The sequence below is a fragment of the Rhagoletis zephyria genome, unplaced genomic scaffold, assembly GCF_001687245.7.
Source record: "Rhagoletis zephyria isolate East Lansing unplaced genomic scaffold, Rhagoletis_zephyria_1.1 Rzeph_scaffold_03772, whole genome shotgun sequence".
In the NCBI taxonomy this organism is placed as follows: domain Eukaryota; kingdom Metazoa; phylum Arthropoda; class Insecta; order Diptera; family Tephritidae; genus Rhagoletis; species Rhagoletis zephyria.
In genome coordinates this window covers 20104-38974 of record NW_016160855.1, presented here as the reverse complement: position 1 = coordinate 38974, position 18871 = coordinate 20104, and the positions used below count along the sequence as shown (strand labels likewise).

General features: G+C 33.9%; 1 protein-coding gene across 1 annotated transcript in view; it reads left to right on the top strand.

Annotated features, from left to right (window-relative positions):
• The window catches only part of LOC108369625 (protein sidekick-2-like), a gene marked incomplete at its 3' end in the record, with an annotated part of 52270 nt that overhangs the window by 18420 nt on the left and 14979 nt on the right, over positions 1-18871 (top strand). The window contains exon 5 of the mRNA XM_017624774.1: positions 9981-10162. Within this exon, the coding sequence (XP_017480263.1) occupies positions 9981-10162 (182 nt within the window). The remainder of the gene's footprint in view (positions 1-9980; positions 10163-18871) is intronic.

Genomic DNA, 18871 nt, shown 5'->3' with positions numbered 1-18871 from the left:
AGGTCAAACATTGACAACTCGTAAGTGGCAATTTTTCCGACATAGAGTTACACATACACATAAAAAAAAGTGTTCATCAAATATGCCATCTTTTAATATATATAACTCAATTTCAGAAAATTTTTAGTTATGAGTTGTGAATCTTTGGTCGATACATAAAAATTCAAAGAATTAATAAAATTTCAGAATTTTCAAAAAACCTTAAAAGCAAAATAGTATAACGTACATATAACATATATCAATTCGTCGGAATATTTTATTTATTTTTTTATGTTTGTTACCAGATAACTTTGGACCACGTAAACCGATTTCGATAGTTCGAAGGTAGTGTCTCACAGGTGGTCCCATACTAACTTGGTTTAGATCCGGTCATTGGATCATGAAAAAATTAACGGCACTCTTAAATTTTTATATGATAATTAAAGTCGGTTGTGTTTTTTGTTTAAAAATTTCTTGTTTATATAATAACCCCAACTGATCTTAAATGATCCCAAAATATGCGAGAAGGTGAAGATATATACTTTTTTGAACTTGCAAACTCTAAATCCTACATAATTTTTATTTAATTTAATTTTTGCTTTAATTTAGAGTTTGAAAACATTTTTTCAAAGTTCAAAAATTCATTAAAAAAATACTTTTTGAGAGTTTGATGATGTTTAGCAATCAGTTAGAGGTATTGTAATAGCCAAAATTTTAGCAGAAATTCCTATATGATTTTGCTTTTATGATGTTTAAGTTTAAAAATTCGAGTTTTTATATATAAATTTTTTTAAACCAAAGTTTTTAATTTGACCCCATTCGGGATATAAATTTGGGATAAATTCGTTTTTAATAGGAGATTGAAATAATAAGCCTAGAGGCCGCAGAAGTCTTTTTAAGCTGCCACAGAAGTTATTTTTAGAGCTTCTTTGGCTATATTTAATTTTTTTTTACTAGCGATAACATAGGTTGGTATTCTCAACAATATTCCTCACAAGCAGCCTGCTTCGCCCGCTTCAAGAAATCTTTGGCCGTTCTTCTCTCATTTGCCGATTTTTCTCCACCTGGCTTAGATTTTCGTCTCGGCTTTGAAGGTTACCAGGATCGTTGCTAAGGTAGGAACGTCTTTGCACAGATACTTAGATACAATTTTTATATAACATCTTATAGATTTGCATTCAGCTCGAAAATTTGGTTATTCATTTTTTGTACAGTATGGTGGCCCAAAAATTTTTCTAAATGGAAAAAATCCCGTATATTTTGTTTAAAAAAAATTATGTTTAGAACTGCCTCGAAGCCCACAAAGTTTCCCATATATTTTATATGGAAAACAAAAATATCTTTCGTGGAAATGATATACTTAAAATTATTGAAAATCAATATTTTTTTCTTCAGGATACTTCTAGTTATAGTAACCAATTATCTGTTTTACCATTTCTTAATACTAACGATTTTTATGCGTCCCCACATTGCATTTTTTATGCCGAGCGCTAGTAATTTTGAAGACTTGATCGCATCCACGTCAACGCTTATTTTACTATCCCGTTGATAACTCTGCAATTTATTTGCTATAAAATATAAACGCTTGAAATCCAATTTGTCTTACGACCATATCTGCTGGTCACTGTTCATTGCGCACTGCCAAAGCGAAGAAAAGTTGGTTGGCACAGAGAATTGGCATAAATTGTAAAAAGCGAAGCTTTTTCTATAAATATGCAACATACACTTAACCACCTTACACCCCACCTAGCGCACTGTATACGCAGTTGTGGAAGACTTGTAGATGCAAAACGATAATCGTGGCACCAGAGGCTGTGCCAACTTAAAAGTAAAAGTCTTGGCAAGTTTGCGCGACCCAAAAGGATGCAAAGCAGAAACCGCAAGAATGTCACTCAGTGCTTATGAAACGTTGCCAACTATTTAGTGATGCAACAAAAAATAAAAAATAAAAAATAAAAATTATGAAAAGCTTAATTTCCGCATAAAGAAAATGAGACAAACAAGAAAATAAGAAAAATTTGTGCAAAAACAAGAATAATTGCGCCATAGCCCGGTACGCTGCTCGACACACTTGTTTTTGTTGCCGGCACAAACACGTCGCCGGAGGACACGAATGCGCCCAAGAGAAAGATGGAAAAATCGCATAAGTAGTCGTTCAGAAAACTGCACTGCAAGCATGGCTTCGCTGCCTCAGCGCATTAGGGTTGCCATCAGAAGAAGCAGTACTACAACCTCGCTCGCTCGGAAAATGCCACTATGTACATACGTACATACGTAAGTGTGGTGGTAAGCAGGCTGGCGGACGTTGACAGTTGCTGCGTTTAAAATGCACTATTTATGCCGCACAATTTTCTGGGGTAGTTGTTCTGCGCTTACACCTGCAAGAGAAACTGGCCGAAGTTTTAATGAAATTCGCTGATGGCATGTAGCTGGTAAAATGGTCGCTGTGGGCATTACTGACGCTGACGCTTTACGGTGGAATGCCGGTATCTATCTTCGTCCTCACTTAAAATTTGCTTATCCACGCTTCCTTGTTTGCATGACCACTTTTATGTGTCAGTAACACCTATAATGAAATGAACAATTAAGATGTCGGATAAAAAAACTTTAATGGAACCCACGTAAAAAGTGAACTATTTGAAAAGAACTTCGGATATATAAAGTTAAGTGCGGCTACTAAATAAATTGTAAATAAGAATTTCACATGATTTAAATGGCAAATCCTTTTCTAGTTGAAGCTTATACTGCTCATGGCACTTCGAAGCAACGCCTTTAGACCTCAGCTAGACTTTGTGAACAATAATAGAGGTACGATATTTTGACCAGTTTTGGCCCCTTTTTTTGTTTTTTAATGTTTACACTTTCTTTTTGTAAAAATTCAACTCATTACCTAACAAAAACCATCCGTACGAATTCTAAACTTTGAACAAAAATCTGAAAAATTCAACAAAATTTTATAACAACAAATTTTTAGAAAAATAAAGTGCAAAATAATAATCTACGCTAATGCAGTAGTTTTCCATCATAGCATCAGCTAATCCTTTCACATAGTGTCCGGTGAGAACTACAGCAGCTACGCAAAATTTTTGCTTCATTTTGCTTTGATTTTTAATTTGAAAGGAGTTTAGATATTTTCAGAAGGTCTTTTTCGACAAAAAAAAAGCTTTCATTTCTCAAGACAATCGCCTTTTAGTTACATATACAGGGACAAATGTCCATGGGTTGAATTTTTTTTAACACTCCCAATGCTTTTCAAGTTACATTGCTTAATTATTTTTCAACAAAAGTATTATCTACACTTAAACCAAAACTAAAATCCAGTCATATAAAAAAACGATTGTCTTGTCAAATATTTAGGCCATAGTACTTTAAGTAACTCAATTGCTAGCGTGATTAGCTACACTTTCACTCCATTTATATGTAGATTTCAACACTATTTATTAAACTGAGTTGCGTTATTATTTTTTAAAATACAATTTCGAGTGTCATCTTTTCGCTCTAACAGTCATTCGATATGTTTAATAATGTCATTCCAGTTTATCTCGAGTCAAACGCAAGGCTTTATTTTTTAAACTGCTGTGAATTATTTGGGATTCATGAATTTTGCTGTTTTCCCTTTTTTTTTTGTTATACCACTTTCATTTGTGATTGCCAAGATTACATTTTGCCAGCTGTTTTTCTGTGTACATATTAATATAAACAAATAAAAAAAACGCAAAATTTTTCAAGTTCGTAATCACATTTAAAACCCTTTTGTTAAATAACTGCGAGCGTATAAAGCTCATATGAAATTTATAGACTGCCAAAAAGTCAACGTCACAAGCAACAGCACAGTTAAACCGCTTTTATTAACCACAATTGAAGCAACAACAACAACAAAATGCGTAAAGTCATATGAGAAAAATATTAAGCTCCCTCTTACATCAGCTCACGGTTGTAAACACACTAGCTAGCAAGCAAAGCGAAACAGCCAATTTTCATGCAACTGTAGTATATTTAGTGCCTACGTCTATATATGCATACATACATATATATACGTGCTAGTTGCATACATATAGGCGCATAGCCTCAACTACCCTGCCTTGCTTATGGTTTGTGAGTCATGTATGTATGTGATTTATGTCAGTACAAGCTGTTTTTGCCGCATAGATTTACAAAGAAAAAAATTAAGAATGCATGAAAAATTTAAAGAGGGACATAAAAAATTAAAACTTAATACAACATATACAGTATGTGTGTATGCATTTATTTTAATAAATGAACAGCGGCTTATCAACTNGAGTCAAACGCAAGGCTTTATTTTTTAAACTGCTGTGAATTATTTGGGATTCATGAATTTTGCTGTTTTCCCTTTTTTTTTTGTTATACCACTTTCATTTGTGATTGCCAAGATTACATTTTGCCAGCTGTTTTTCTGTGTACATATTAATATAAACAAATAAAAAAAACGCAAAATTTTTCAAGTTCGTAATCACATTTAAAACCCTTTTGTTAAATAACTGCGAGCGTATAAAGCTCATATGAAATTTATAGACTGCCAAAAAGTCAACGTCACAAGCAACAGCACAGTTAAACCGCTTTTATTAACCACAATTGAAGCAACAACAACAACAAAATGCGTAAAGTCATATGAGAAAAATATTAAGCTCCCTCTTACATCAGCTCACGGTTGTAAACACACTAGCTAGCAAGCAAAGCGAAACAGCCAATTTTCATGCAACTGTAGTATATTTAGTGCCTACGTCTATATATGCATACATACATATATATACGTGCTAGTTGCATACATATAGGCGCATAGCCTCAACTACCCTGCCTTGCTTATGGTTTGTGAGTCATGTATGTATGTGATTTATGTCAGTACAAGCTGTTTTTGCCGCATAGATTTACAAAGAAAAAAATTAAGAATGCATGAAAAATTTAAAGAGGGACATAAAAAATTAAAACTTAATACAACATATACAGTATGTGTGTATGCATTTATTTTAATAAATGAACAGCGGCTTATCAACTACAGGCGTGGTTGCGTTTGGCGGCTCCAGGTGGTTGGCATGGCGATTCTATTAAATAGGTTTCCTTTTGTGAAAAACTTTACTTGATGCTGTGCTGCCCATTTTGAGGTTTTTTCGTGAATCGACAATGAAAAAATATGTGGTATATAAATAATGGCATTCATTTCGTTCACCTTTTCTTATACAGATTAGGGATGTTATAAATTTTTGATATTGTATCTTAAACTATGTTCACTTCATGATCCCAAATTTGCGATATATTGAATGTTAAAGCATAAGTTTTTGTAAATTATCTGAGGTAAGGAATTTCCAAGGAATTCTGCAGAAGCAAGGTCTGGAAACAGTACACGAGGCGACAGAACAGGATGTTAAAAAAGTTGTAAAGTGGCCTCAGGAACTCCAGTGAGGCTTTCCGGAGGGAAATTCGTGCATTCGTCGAGGATACCAATGGTAATTTCGAAAATTCCCTCCAAAGTTCACTCCTCCTGATTATACTTACATCCACTTCCCAAAATGTAGTGGCAACGAACACGAGGCCGCCGCTGAAAAACTCCAATACCCCTTAGCCCCATTTGGATAAGCCCTGGAGGTAGAAAAACATATTTCAGTATTTCCTCCTTAAAATAACCAGCTAATAGGGTTGTACATCGTATTTCTGTTAATTAGCAGAGTAATTCATGCCGATTTAGGTTTTCACCGTAAGTCCCTGCATATATGCAGAGAAAACTATTTCACAGGAAAGAAGGCTATGATCGCAACTAAAATACTAAATAGTAAACATTTATGCGCACGGAATCTAGGTTATGGCTTATGCCGACGAGGTTGTCACAATTGTATCGCGCCCATTTCCTGTGGTCATATGCGAAATTTTGGAGAGGGCTCTAAATAAAGTAGATTCCTGTACCACAAACTGTTCGCTGACTGCTTTTGCCAAGAAACCTTTAAAAACAAAACCAAATTATGCAATTTTGCTAAACCTAAATTCAAGCATATATCACTGGATCTCTGACGCAATGTAAAATATCGTTAAAAAAACTTTCATCGAACAAGTCAATCTGAAGCATCCTTTCGCCTGAAGGACTACTCACGCACTTTCCAGCTGGATGCGTTTGCACCGAAGGAGGCGGTAAGTTATGCACGTAAACACCATACGGTTACATTACGAGAATGCAGAAAAATACTTTCACAAATGGAGCGCAAGCAATTCAGGCGGTCTCTTCTTCTGGCGGAGAGTGTTGGTATCAATTTCTGTTCAATTCTAAATTACCTAGGACAATGGCATATAAACGGAAATGAGACAGCGCATGAACCAGCGAGGTACGGCTCTGCACAATATGTGTGTGAAGAAGTGAATCTGTATAGGATCTTATATGTTTAACAGATTTCCTAACTTTAAATAAAAATAATGCCCAAAATTTTTGCGCTATTTTATCAAAGAATTAGTACTAAATTTTCAACGCAATACGGCACAACCTATATCCTAAATATATATTTTAGCTTTAAGTTTAGGTGTATATATGTATATACATTTGAACATATATGTATGTAAGTATGTCACCAAGCGACATCGTATGCTTAGTTGTACATTTGTAAGCCCTTAAATATTTGCGCAATAATCATGAATATGTGGTGAAAGGCTTTATATACACATAAATACTCGTATATTAACAAACACATTAATAAGAAAAATAAATTCATATTTATACCTTTCATGAACATGAAATTGTATTAAAACTTTGGTCCGATGTTTGTACACCACAATTATGAGAACACACAACCACATGAGCTACACTTGTGGTCAGCTGATTCTTGACTATTTTGTTTATTTAAACCTTATGATTTTTAATAAAAGTGTATCACATTATATAACAAGCACCATATAAATCCACATTCTAAACTTTCTACAAAAATTATAAAAATTCAGTAAACTTTACCAATTTTCTCTATAAATTTAAAATTTTAGGTACGTAGTTCAATTTTAATAGGACAAAGTGCAAATTTCAAGGCACTAAGAAATCACGTTGATGCTTTTTTTGTTGACTAGGAATTTTCCACATATTTAAAGAAATTGTGTATTATGTCAGCTAAAAAATTATTAAAAATCAATGCGATTTTCTAGCGTCTTCAAACTAGGACTTTAGCCTACCAAAATTTAGTGAACTAGAAAAATTCATACTTAAAATTTTTCTAAAAATTCTGAGAAAAATGCTTGAATTATTTACACCGTGAAATTTCGTGAGCTATTTTCTAATTAATTGTGCTAAGTGAAAATCATTTATGTAGTACAAGAAATTGTTTAAAATATGCCGCAAAAGGCTGAAGCAACAATTTTCTGTTGTTAATGAAAGGTATGAAGCTTTCGGCATAGCCGAAGACAGCACCAACCTTACATGCTATAAGTATAGATATTTGTATGTGTACATATGCATATAAATGTTTTCGCTTATTTTTTAAAATGTACATACATATATACATGCATACATTAGACCGTATCACGACGTATGGGCCGAAAATAAGTTCAATTCGTTCTAAGCGACTTTGAACACTCGCTATGAGGGTATTTCATCGGTTTTTATAAAACTTTTNCATACATACATATATACATTAGACCGTATCACGACGTATGGGCCGAAAATAAGTTCAATTCGTTCTAAGCTACTTTGAACACTCGCTATGAGGGTATTTCATCGGTTTTTATAAAACTTTTTCATTTCATGACCGATTTCTACAAGTTATTTGTCATTATATTAAGAAACCCTATAGTTGTACAGACATACATACATGAAATTGCAAGCTGTTTTTTTGTCGGCCACCCTGTACCGTATATTATGTGTCAGAAAAATAATTTCCCGGTCGAATTATGACACTTCGGCAAAAAAAAAATACTAACCCATTTTCATTAAACAGCAGCAAACTACTAGTGAATAGTGTAAAAGTTCACTTTTAAGTATACTTGTACTTTATTGAAGTAAATCCTTTCGGTATTCAAGTTGGCTGCATCGTGCTAGGGGCTATTAAGCTTGGCAAATGTATAGTCAAGGTGCTCTTCATCAAAGCAGAGCTTCCTGCTATTGATTGGAGAAAAATATTACAACTTCTTAGTTTCGCATGACAGGATAATATTTTGCGAGGAGAGTGTATAGACTTTTTAATACCATTACAACGGTATATCATTTATAGAAATCGAGCATCAAGGAAAGAAGTTGTAGAAAAAAAAACCCGGGGGCCGAAAAACAAATATTTGTGGTATTCACAACCGCTTGGAAAAAGTTGAACTTTTTTTGCGATGCGGCCTAATGTGCATATACATGCATATTGCATATGTAGATATACTTATGTATTTACCTATACAGTATTTATGCTTTGATTTCATTGAAAACTTTTGCATTCACCCTTAGCTTTGCTCATTACTAAATGCGCTGGGTTTCCCGCATGTATACATATATACATACATACAATAAAACATCATAGCATAAATATTTTTTAATATAATTTACTATTTTCTATGCTGTCCCCTTTCATAATAAGTTTATTTATATACGCGTGGCTTTAGAAAATGTGGGTATGTGTGGGCATGTGTTCATGTGTTTGACCACATATGTATGTATGTATGCATGCATGCATATTAAAAAATTTCATATTTTTGCTTCTTAATTCGCTTTGATGCTATGAAAATATTAATCCGCTTTATACATTTTTTTTGTTTGCTTTTTACAAACTCAGCACTCAGACATTATATATACTATTGAAATATGAATGGGTTTTTGTGAATTTTATTTTGCAAAGCTCATTTTTTGAATTAGTCATTAGGAATTTTATCCTTTTTGTGGTCTAATAATTGAACATAATAATACGCTAATTTAAAAATTTTTCGAAGTTAAAATACAATTTTTTCGGGTCTTAGCGTTTGTGATATGTTAAAATTACCATTTAAGCTGAAACGAGGGCTTAAATTTAATTTCATATTAATTTTTTACGTAAATAGAAACGGGAAATGTTATTAGAAAAAAAAAAACCAAAAAATGTTTAAAGTGTTTTGCTTTTTTCTACATATCTATGAGCTTTTGACAAAATATCTTCTGTGCTTTCTGTAGGTTGGAATTGAAAGTCAATTATAAGGAGCTTACATTTAAAAATTTTTAATTTTTATTTAACTTTCGTTAACAGCCGCTTTTACCAGCAATTTAAATGAAAAATGATTTTTTATTTTCTGTCAATTTCCATATAAAATTAAAAAAAAAAAATTAAATCATTTTTCACTTAAATTGCTCACTCGAGAGAAATATCCAAATGTCATATATCTACAGATGTGTATGCACATTAGCGTGGTTCAAAAAAAAAAACTAAAGTCGCAATTTTAATGCTCTCCCCTTCTGGGACTGTTTTATACCGAAAAAAATTATACCCCTGTTTTTCTTATTTTGTAGTTAAAAAATATTTAGAGGTAGCTCAAAGCACTCGAAGTTTTCTTTGTATTTTATATAGGAAAAACAGCTTTCCGTAGAAATGGTATGGAATTTTTGAAAATCAATGTGTTTGATCGATTTTTTGATATCAAAATTAAAAAGAAAAAACAGGCGTATAATTTTTTCGGTACAGAACAATACTAGAGGCTGAGTGCTTTAAAGTTCCGACTTTATCTTTTCACATGCATTTTTTTTTGTTCCACCCTAATGATCATATATTAAAATGAAGTCGGAATATGCAAGCGCAAATGAACCTGAAATCTTTCCAAAATATACATGAAAGGTTAATTTCTAATGGGGATCAGCAAATCCCAAACTAAGGCTGTACATCTAATCGATGAGCATTTGTCTTTTTGAGCAGTTGTAATTTTTTTGGCCAGATAAAGTCAGATTTATATTACATATACATACGTATGTGTTTTAATCAACCTGCTAAAAAAAAAAAATTTAAATATCGTATAAACTCGTAAATAATTTTCGTAACTAAGTATAAGTTTTAATAGCTTTTCTTTTAATTTTTCAGGGTCGGCGAAGATGGTACATGGGATCAAGTGCCACAAATTTTAACCAAATCGAATGCTACTTCATATCAAGTTACTGGACTTATACCATTCACCGTTTATAGCTTTCGCTTGTTGGCTGTGAATAAATTGGGCATCAGTCCACCGTCCAAGGAATCTTACTACATTGTTACACTGCGAGAGGGTAAGTAATTTTGTTTAACATAAACAATTTATAAGCCATAGGATTTAAACTCATAACAACTTAAAGAACAGAAAATTGACATATAAATATATATAGTTAAGTATGGAGATGTACTTTGAATAACTCACCAACCATTTAAAACATCCATGTAACTAAGAAGCTACACCTCGTTGGGATATACTTAATTCCAAACGATCGGGATTGGTCACGATTAAGATTAAGATCGCGATTGTAATTGAAGTTAGGATTAAGAAGGCTGCAAAAAACGCAAAAAATATTCAAAAAATTATCGAAACAACTTTGTGTTAAATGTCATCAGATTTTCACCGGTCGTTCGATTTTCAAAAATAAAGTGTCAAATTATATGGCTTGGCCTGTAGATGTGCAAAAAGGTTTGCCTTTTTCAAAAAAAGTTGCCACCTATAAAAAAAAATAAAATTCACATTATTCATAAGTTAAATCACTTATTTATAATAAGGGCATCAGTCGAAATGTTCCTAAAAAGGCTTTGTTTAATAACTGCATGTAGGAGGGTTGCCACTTGTTTAAAAAATCAAACTCAATTTAAATTAAGGCTACATAGGTTGTTTAAATATGTTATCACAACATCGGTGTCATGCGAAAGAGGTTTAAGAAAGTTGCAGTTTTAGAATATTTTGAAGTGGGTTGCCACACATTTTTTTTCAACGCCAATAATTATTACTAAAAAATTGTTATTATAGCTTAAAATTATTGTAACCAATAGAGGTATGTTGTACACAAACACCAGGGACCGTAAATAACAGTTACTTTTTTTCAACAGCTATACTTGGCCAGATATTTTTAAGTCGAAAATAAAAGTCCTTTCCTAATAATAAACAAACCGCTTATCCAAATTAAACAAGTTTGGTATCAACTGAAAGAGGACTAAAATAGCTTTAAAACTGAATTATTTAAACGACGAAAGCCAGGTAGTGAAAAATATTTAAATAAAAATGTTTTTTAATTACCATAGAACAAACCTTGGGTCAGGTATATGATTTTCTTTAGTATTAAATGATATAAAAAAAAATATATAAATAGAGGTGGTAACCTTCGTTCGTTATTTCTGTTTAAAAGAGCTATTTCAGTCCTGTTTAATTTGACACCAAATTTATTTAACTTGCATACGCGGCTTGTTTACTATCCGGAAAGACTTTTATTTCGAACTTAAAAAATATCTGGCCAAGTTTAACTGTTGGAAAAAAATAAATGCTATTTACGGTCCCTGACAAACACATAAATAGAAGTTCACAAAAGTTGATATAAAAGTATCATTATGAAAGGGTGCCTTGGCCCATAATCAAAATTTTTGAAGGTTTTTCAAATTCTGAGCATGCAACTAATCTTAAATCTATTAGTTTTACATACATGGATGATTCCCTCTAAGTTAATTAATTAATTTACTATTCTCTGCTGCCGCAGTACTGACTATCAAAGTCGAAAATAGTATAGGCATTTATCAATGTTGATGAAGACAATATTTTCATGTATTGATTCTTCTTCAAGTTACTAACATCTAAAATAAAAACTTAAACAACTTTTTTCTCAATTTTTTCACATTTTATTCGGTGGATAGTACATACTTCGTCAATAGACTGCCAGCCAATTAGTTGCATGACTAGCTTTTAACGGTCAAAAGGAGAATGATTTGTCACATAAGGACACTACTAACACATATACACATATGGCAGACTTCACAAGGTACACAAAGCAGCTTGACTTCAAATACAAGAGTGATAATATCAATATATGTAGATGTAAAAGAACGACAAGGCGCATCTATGAAATCTGGGGCAATCAAGCAGCTGTATGCCCCATTCATGTATGCCAGCTTTTAATAACTGTTTACAAGTTTATGTACCTAAATATATTTGCGTGAGTGTGGAAATATTCACGCAAAAGCGAATTTATCACCTGCATTCGCTAAAATGTGCCGCACAAATTCAAATATGTATTACGATTCAATGGCGAACTTTGCACCACAAAACGAACAAATATTCATATATGGATGCTTAACGTTTGTGTACTCACTTCACGCACAAATATGCAAAGTATGCCATAGGCAATAACCGCATAAGTCGATACCCCCAAATTCGCGAAAAAACAAAATGTTTTAAACATTTCAATTTTAAAGTTAGCCTTGCCAACATATTTTTGTATATAACTTTTTAAACAGCCTAGCTGGTGAGTTGAGCATTTCACATACACATGGATTAGTAGTTTGCAGAATACATTAGCATACATAACTCCATTCTTTCTTAAGTCGACTTAGGTGCTTATTGTGCTTAAGACCACAGAAATGGTAGCAATATGGCGCCATCTGCCATGTGTGCCACACTAGTTATCGCTATCAAATAAGAGCACCGCTAAAGCAACAAATTTCGAATCGAATACCCTGCAAGTTGCAATCAAGGCCATTCTCGAGCGCAGTTGCTGTACCCAAATATTTCAGTGGCAACCAGCAGAAACGTCGAGTTCAACAAATGCGGCAATAATTGCTGCAAACACTAAGGAAAGACTATTGAAGCATCATTAGTGTGTGACAAGCTCAACAGCCGACACAACAATTGCAACAACAAACACAGAAACAGCAACAACTCACGCACACACAGCAAACAATATGACATCGTCTTCCAAACCCCCTCCAACTGCAGAACCCCTCCATCGCATGGGTAATTTTCCTTTCAGCTTTTCCTCAACAAAGCAAAACATTCTATGTGACTCGATTTCACGGCAGTTAAGCAGAATGATGTATGTATGTATGTATGTATGTAGGTATGCGTTTGTGTGACTGTTTGGATTGTGTGACACGCACATCTATCTATAGGACTCACCTGGTGGCCAGATAACCGATGGCTGACTAGCTGGATGTCTGTTTGCATTGATCTTCTCACTGTTTTTGTTGTTGTTGTAGTTACCAAAGCGACCACATTTGCCCTCCAACGACCTTTCACCTTCTCTTCCCTCTCCCGTCACTCCCTAGTTGGCTGCTTGCTACCTTTTTGTCGTCTTGAGCGGCCAGTAAAGCGTTCATTTGCGCTCGTTGCGGTTGCCACTTTGTCAACAATTAAGCCGTTTATTGTTAGTGCACGCAACCACATACATACATACATATGTATGTACATACGTACTCAAAAGCTTATCATATGTGCATCATTTAGTATTATCCCATTATTCCCACAAAAGTGCTTATCAAAGTCCTCATTTTCGTTCAGGCCATGGGAAAAAATTGAGTACTTTCCCCTCAATGTTGTCATCAGAAAGTCCTCAGTACTAATAGTCAAACTACTCATTTATGCCGTACTACAAAAACAAAAGTGTAAATGAATTTTTGCCTAAAGTGCTCAGCAATGTCTTGTAGGGTATAAGCTTTCATTCGTGCATGCATTTGTATGTACATACGCCATTATTACCCCACAAAATATTCTCACGCAGGCTTCACCAAGCAGCCATACGCATACAAACAAATATTTCATTTTGTTGGTTTTAAAGTGCGTGTGTGTAATGCAGGTGCGTACCCAAAGACGGTTAGGGGTTTCGAAGAAAATCGATGATTACAAAATAGTAATTGCTTTATATGCAAGAAAATATTGAAGAACACATTCGAAGGAGAGGGCTTGGGGCCATAATTCGCAGAAAAAAGAAACAAGAACTAAATTATTGGATTTCTGGAATTTTTTGTCTAATCCTTCTTCTGCTAAGGAATTATTTCTAACTAACGGAAAAATATTTGAAATTGCAAACTTTTTTTATTTATTACCCCACATTCAAAAGACGCTTTTTCTCAGGGGTAAAAATTAAAACAAACCGTGAGAAAAAGCTCTTTAGAAATATTTAAAGTTCGACTAGTTACGAATCTGTTTTTGATAAATAATAAAAAGATACATTCGTTTAACATTTTTTTTTTATAAAATAAATATAAAATTTTCTTAATGCAATAAAAATTTGTGATCGAAAATTTTTCAGAGAAAAAATTTTTTAAGGCCATTTTTCGCATTTGTGTTCATATGAAAACCCAACATTAATTAAACCCTCTTCCAAAAAAAATTTCAGTGAGCCCTAATATAATGGTGTATATGTGCGCTCTTGCTACAAGCATTTGTGGCACTTGAATACGGCAAATGAGCTTCCGTTTATTAGAAAGGACGCAAATTATTTGCCAAAAAGTTTTTGTGTCACATATTCTCTATAAGTGCGTACAAATGGTGGAGGAAATTTATATTCCTTCACTTTTTTATGGTGTGTTATCTGTGTAAAGTTTCTGGGTAGTTTGTAGTTTGGCTCACGCGAAATGCAATAAAAATTAGATATGACGGACGGAGCAACTCACATAGGCACTATGACCACAGTTGATCTATTGAAACAGCGCTATTGGACTAAAAGTAATACCAAATTTGGAGAGTCGTGAGCGAACTAAACTATTGCAGAAAATTGTTCTTCGAAAAAAATTATTACGAGTCTTCTCAGGCAAAATATAACTTTGCATCGACTGTTTAACTTTCTCTGGAGAAAAATGGCGCAAAAAAAATGTCCCGCTAACGCCGGCCCAAACATTTAGTTGTCGTTCATCCAATCTTCTTTTATTTGGGTAATTTCCGTCCCCCAACTGCGGCAATTTGGCTTTTTAGTGGTCCCAGGGAATATCAAACAGACCTCGGCGGTCATCAATATTTGCTTATAAAAATCAGGTTCAGTGTTATTGTGCAATGTCACTGTTTCGACACGGTGTTTCAAATTGTAGCTAGTCATGATTAAAATTAAGTATATGAAATTGATATTTCAAAAACATGTCTACCCAAGTCAGTTGGCTCTTATTAAATATTCAACTGGTTCAGTATTTATATAATAATAATGTTTAGGCGTGTAAATTTTTTGCAAGGTGTTTGGACGAGCTCCCCAGCACCAGAAAGGTTAATTTTTACTGTTACACTGTGCTAGCTAAATTTTTGTCGCTAGAATTCTCTAAATGAATAACAGTAGGGCCTTAAAGTATACAACATGGAAGAGTAACACAAGCGATGCCTAATTAGCGAAATCTGGCAGTGTGGTGGGCACGCAACTAGATGTTGCGTATTATTAGGGTCGTCAAAACCAGCGATAACAAATGTTGGAATCCCGCTGCAGGTCTTTAATTGAAAAATCATAAACTTTAAAGATGGTCCATGCCCGCATACATAAAATTTGTTGTATGGGACTAACTTAAAGTGCAATATTTGATAAAGAATGCATTTGGCTGCGCCATAAATTTCATAAGTACAGAATAGTGGGTGAATCAATTTAAGATTTAATTTCTTTTGATCAATTAATTCACTCTCCTCATTGTATTGTCAGTTTACCGTCGTATATACATACATATGTAGTATTCAAGGCTATTTTTCTTCTTTTTTTTTGTAAATAATACTTTGATTAAACCGCTTATCAATTTTTCATATCAGTTATTTACACCTTCCAGCCCCATTACATGCTCAGCTGGGTAACTCATTCCACTTGCTCTTAAATTAAATCAACTTTAAGTACTGAACTTATTTAAATTAGATTCATTCATTTGTAAGGGCAGGTAGGTAGGNGGGGGGGGGAGTTGACAAAGCGTCAAAGCGAACTTATTGTGATGTCGCCTTACGCTTCATTATGCTCAAACGAAAGGCAGAGTGTCAAAAGAAAGCAGTAAACGGAGTGGAGTACTTTAGTTAGTGAGTTAAAAAAGAAGAAGATTTAATGGGTGATAAGTAAACCGAGAGCGCCAAGTAAACTTTGACGCACGTCAACTCACTGCTCTGAGTGGATACAACAATTGGTGCAAAGGGAAGTGTAAGTTTAAAAGCAGATGGCATTTATATACATACGTAAATATTTGGGAGGTGGCAGGAGTATATACTCTGCACTAACTAAATTGGAAATAACAGCAACTGTAAACAGTGAACAGCGTAACCAAATGAAGCATCAACGTTCGCGACGAAGCGTTAAGACGCGAGTGAGTTAAAAAGTCAAGTTAGGGAGTGGCAGTGCGATATTCATACACTGCTGGGATGCAAATACAAGCAGGAAGAGATTTCAAAAAAAAAAAAAACATTAAGGAATGTTGTTCGCTGCTGGCGTTTTGGTGTGCAAAAGAGGCGCGAGTTGCCGGCGGGAAACCTATGCCGACGCGTGACAACTTGACAACGCGCGAGTCTCGGAATACCGCACCGTTGGCAACACGAGGTTTATAACTCACCGCGACAAGTGCAGTGAAACACAATCAGGAAATGACGGAGCGACGGTAAAGGCGTAAGCGGATAGGATTACCAAGATGACAGTGAATGGCTGAAACTGAAGTTGTCGCAAATCCACAAGATGACTACGCTTTAAAGTTAAAAAGCGGAAAAGAAGAAAGTTTAAAGTTATTTTGCAATCAGTTATTTATTTGTGTATGCTTGTTTGAGATGCCAACAGAAATGCAGCTCAATTATTTACAGGCAAAAGTATTTTTGCTGCACATAGGCGTATGTCTAACGAAATTCCGCCCGAAATTGTGTGCCATTATACAGTCTTTCTGAAAAACACTTGAGTTATGCCACCCATAATCAGAGTTTGAGTTCATGCTCTCCCCAATAAAATACTTACGTGCATCAAGTCTTATAAGTATACATATATACCCAAAAGGTGCTCTGAAACGGTTCTAACGAAATTTTATGAAATTTTGTATACAGATAATGTTTTGTACAGGGCATGAAAATAAAAGTTTTTTGTTGCAGTTAAACTTGACCAAAATTATTTTTAAAGCCGAAATAAAAGTCCTTTCCTAATAATGAACAAACCGCTTATAAATATTAAAAAAGTTTGGTATGTTGAATGAAAGAGGACTAAAATAGCGTTGAAATTAAAATGCCTAAACGACGAAAGCCAACCATTGAAAAATATTTTAATAAAAATATTATTTAATTAACATAGAACAAAACTTGGGTCAAGTATATGAATTTCTTTTGTATTATATTATAAAAAAAAATTTTAAAAAGAGGCGCAAACCTTCGGTCGTTATTTCTGTTTAAAAGCTATTTCCGTCCTCTTTCATTTGATAATTATACGGCAAGGACCTTTATTATAGACTTCAAAAATATTTGGCGAAATTTAGCTGTTAAAAAAAAATAACTGTTATTTTCGGTATCAGGTTTTGCATTTTAAAGCCATATAAGTAGGTGTTACCCCCGAGCGAACACGTATAAGGTTGCCACCTATTCGAAATTTGTTACAAATTATAATATGGGTATCAAATGTAAGGTATTTTAAAAATACCCAAATAAAAAATATTTTTAATAAGGTTGCCACCTACTTTGAATCGCATATTCTTTTTTGTAGAAAGTACAGGTCCAATGTTACTATTCATGGGTACCCAGAGAATGTTCTTAAACAATGCTTTCCCCCTATACACTAAGTGTTATCCCTTAGGAAATTAGTTGAAGGTTGCCACTTATTTTCGGCTCTACACAATTTATCTAAAACATCGCAATATGGATATCAAATGAAAGGTACTGGTGAGAACAATGGTCAAAAATTATTTTCGTCCAGAGTTGCCACGCATCTATGTAATGCAATGTTTTATTTTGTTAATTTCAATCAGNGTGAGAACAATGGTCAAAAATTATTTTCGTCCAGAGTTGCCACGCATCTATGTAATGCAATGTTTTATTTTGTTAATTTCAATCAGCATTTTTTTTTGTAAGATATGTACTATTCTTTCCAGCGTATTTCAAAATATGGTTGCCACCTAAATTTTTAAGTAACAAATTTACTTTGTAGATATCAGAATCTAAATGTTTTTAAATTTATTTCCAAAATATTTTTTTTTAAAGCAATCCAAATGACCAGTATTTGATACACAAATCTTGGAAACTTTAAAAAGAATTTGCAAAGCTCGGTCACACAAGAGTTGGAAAAAGTTTATTAAAACGATGTTCTAGCGGCGATTAGTTGAATCAAACGTTGGCTGCCCCAACGTCATTGGAAGCGATTAGCTGAAAGACCGTTCACACAAACTTTCATATAAAAGTTGCCTGTAAAATCGCCTAATGTAACACCGTTTTAGCTTTAGATTCAATTGATTTAGTGGCAGAAAGGATTTCGGCCTTAAATATATCGCGGTATTCTAGAAAATTGCAGCCAGAGCAGCCCCCTCTGTCATTCCTTTTTAAGAATAATTATAGAAGTCGGTTAACGTGTTCCAAAGTTATGCGGTAACATACATAAAAAAAATCAAGAAATAAAAATATTCCGACGAACTGATAACCTTCTCCTTTATGTGAAGTCGATTCAAAATTAAAAATAAACATGATTTTTAAGAATTGCTCAGAGGAAGGATCGAGCCTGGGTGCTACTTGAATTAGTGTGGTGAATGCACAACTGCTGATGGTGCCGATGTCCAGCCTATTTTTGCATGTTCTCTACATTCTACGTTAGCTTGAGAATTAACTCTAGGCCTTTATCTGGATCAACTGCAGTGAACTCCCGAGATAATTCCTAATTAACGAGTTGATCCGGATAAACGCTGCCGTCTGTCTATGCTTTTACCTTCGTTGGAGCGCAGGGTTCTCACATGTACCGCTACAATAACATATCATATACCATTCATGTCCAATTAAATTTATGCCTAAACTTCTAAAATTAAATAAACTTTTTTAAGCCACTTATTCTTTGCATTTCTCTTTTATTTTA